Below are 2,757 nucleotides of genomic sequence, written 5' to 3' on the forward strand. Positions count from 1 at the left end.
CTTTGGCTACACTTTTCCTCCGCCCTTCGGTTGTCACCGGAACATACGTATGATCTACCCGGAAGTTCAAAATGACCCTGATCGTACGTCGCCATTAGAGAGACACTTGGAGAAGTAAGGTAACGAAATAACCGAAATAAATATAAATAATGGTTTAAAATGTTATACTAGCTTTAAGGCATGGCTGTCTGTGTTTAGAAAACATGACTTAATTATTCAGAATTATATTACAGTGTATCTGAACGTTTGGTTTCAGCTAGTGTTAGCGCTGTATAAATTGTTAAATTCTCCCTTGTGAAAGTCAAGCAAGGTCTCCTTAATTTCCCAGGTAGCTGATGTTTAGCAGCTAGCAGCGACCATAGCGATATATTTTCTAGCAAAGTGACTCAACCTGGTTGTGGCCATTTAGATTATCAAGTTGTAGTTTAGGTGTGAATCGTTGCAATTTCTGAAGTTAGCAAGGTTAATCACTTTATTACTGGCTAACTGGCTAGTTGTTTGGGTAGCTGTAAAGCTACACAGGTAGACGTTAGTTAGCACCTAGTCAGGTAACTTTCGTTGTGTAATTTACCAGCTGCTGAGTGACAGGACTAGGACTCACATGCTAATTGGCCAGCTATTGGAGATTTTACTTTTCCAGCTCAGGGAGGTAAATTTGGAACTGCAGTGCTGAAAAGGCTGCCTAGACTTAATGGTCTTAGATCACTGCCTCATCAACTTGGTTCCAGGCCCCAAGCAGACAACTCCTGTGAAACCCCGCAAAAAAATGGAGTAAGATGAATGGATCGTCGCAACCCCTCGATTAGCGTTAGCTTTACATGTGAGGGATTTGGAAAGCTAACCAGCTATCTGTGTTTCTGGCTACCGTAGGACTTTTACGCGAGTAATAAAAATGTGCAAACACTTTGGGAATGGTACGTTGATATTGTGACCGGAAAGATGAACTAGCTATCAGTTAGATCCGCTATGCTAACGTTGAGTATACTGCTGACCGAATCTGAGGAGGCTGTTAATGTGCCGTAGACTTTAGTGATGATACTACATATAGTAGCCTATAGGTATGGCTCGTTCCATGTGAAGCCAGTAACTTCTTGACTTCACCCTCTTTATTGTCGGCAACTGTGAATACATATTAGCCCACATGTTAGCCTACATGTTCCTAACACGGTCATTATGTGAAATAAAATGAAGACTAAAATGCGTAAGAAAAAAATAATTTTTTTGTAAACTGAAATAAAAATTTGTTTTGGGGAGAAAAAAGGAAATTAAACTAAAACTACCAAACCTGTTCTTAAAATTAACTAAAGCTGAATTGAAATTTAATCTTATTCAGATACTGTAGGTTAGTTAATGTAGTTAAAATCAATAGCATATATAATAATATATTATATTAATAAAATAATTGATTGTATTGATAAACAATTGTTGTTAATGAAGTCTATAATTATTTGAAATTACTTTGCATGAATAATAAATAATTCTAAATAGAAACATTCTGCATATGCATTACACATAGATTTTGATCTCACCAAAGAGCATTTTCAGATGAGAAAAAAGATGAGTACCCAAACATTTATGGAACAATTCATAATCACAGTTAACAATAAATCAATGTTTTGTGAATGAGGCCTTTGGACCTTTGCAAGTTCTGATATTTTCATATGAAATTATGAGCTATGGAGGGGGAGACCACCCTCCACTGATTGGCTTGGTGTAAAGTACAGGTAGAAAGGATTTAACAGAAATGTAATAAGGGGTCTATGACAGCAAATAAATTTGGTTCAGCTGGTTACAGTTGAGGTAATAACAGAGCTGGAATAGTAGAAGTCCAAATGAAGGTAAGTATAGTGCAGTTTATAGGCAGGGTGATGCATATATTTTTGTGTTCTTAACCCCAGATCAGATCTCAGAACACCATGGGCCGCCACTTTGGAGATTTGGCGAGGATCAGGCATGTGATCACCTACAGCATCTCCCCATTTGAACAAAGGGCCTTTCCCAACTATTTCTCCAAGGGAATTCCCAATGTGTGGAGACGATTCACAGGATCCGTCTTCAAAGTTGCTCCCCGTAAGTTTGATTCCTCATTCTTGCACTGGTTTATTACATTAATAATAGAAGTAGAAGTTGGAAAAACTTCTCAAACGTCATACAAAGACTGGTGTTTAAGGTTCAAATTTTAACATTTTTTTTATTATTCTTTTGAAGCAATGGTGCTGCTGTACCTCACCTACACATGGGGCAACCACGTCCATGAACAGGGCAAGAGGAAGGATCCCAAACTTTATGAGAATGACGAGTAGCATGAGGCAAAGAGAGCTTGGTGGACATCCATCATCAAATACATCACCGTCTGTTCTTGAGCTGCTTTCACCAAGAAATTAAATATTTATTTGTCATCTTCGTTCTAATAAAATTGAAGATACTATTGCCTAGAAACCTGTTCATTGTTATAAGCCCAATTTCAGCAACTATATTTATATGTGAAGTGGTATAGTTATGACTATCAGCTGCACTTGGCCAAAGCAATGAATTTGAGTGTCATCTTCAATAGGGTGCTTTGCTGTTAATCTTTCCCACAGGAAAACTAGACTTTATCATTTTAAAACCAGATGTATTTTTTTTCCAGTTATTTTTGTGCGACTTTTTAAATCGGCTGATGTTCTGTATTGACTGGTAAAATGAATGTGTTTAAAAAGAAATCCTAAGTATTTTACATTTCACTAATAAAGGAAATTTAGTCTTGGTGAACTTGCA

At 37.1% G+C, this 2,757-nt stretch overlaps 1 protein-coding gene across 2 annotated transcripts; it reads left to right on the plus strand.

Annotated features, from left to right (window-relative positions):
• LOC118222194 (cytochrome b-c1 complex subunit 8) lies at positions 1 to 2,757 on the plus strand. 2 transcript variants are annotated; one of them, XM_035407579.1, is made up of 3 exons: positions 1 to 114; positions 1,899 to 2,070; positions 2,209 to 2,757. In XM_035407579.1, the coding sequence occupies exons 2-3, from the start codon at positions 1,917 to 1,919 to the stop codon at positions 2,301 to 2,303; spliced, it is 249 nt and encodes an 82-aa protein (XP_035263470.1). In that variant the 5' UTR covers positions 1 to 114; positions 1,899 to 1,916; the 3' UTR covers positions 2,304 to 2,757. The 2 variants fall into 2 exon arrangements, with proteins under 2 accessions (XP_035263470.1, XP_035263469.1); XM_035407578.1 differs by having other exon boundaries at positions 14 to 119.

This window comes from Anguilla anguilla, chromosome 3, assembly GCF_013347855.1.
Source record: "Anguilla anguilla isolate fAngAng1 chromosome 3, fAngAng1.pri, whole genome shotgun sequence".
NCBI lineage: Eukaryota > Metazoa > Chordata > Actinopteri > Anguilliformes > Anguillidae > Anguilla > Anguilla anguilla.

Bases quoted from the DNA above. Each gene is read 5' to 3' on its own strand.
- LOC118222194 (XM_035407579.1), top strand. From the start codon at position 1,917: ATGGGCCGCCACTTTGGAGATTTGGCGAGGATCAGGCATGTGATCACC. The intron at 2,071-2,208 runs GTAAGTTTGATT...ATTCTTTTGAAG, and splicing joins CGTCTTCAAAGTTGCTCCCC to CAATGGTGCTGCTGTACCTC.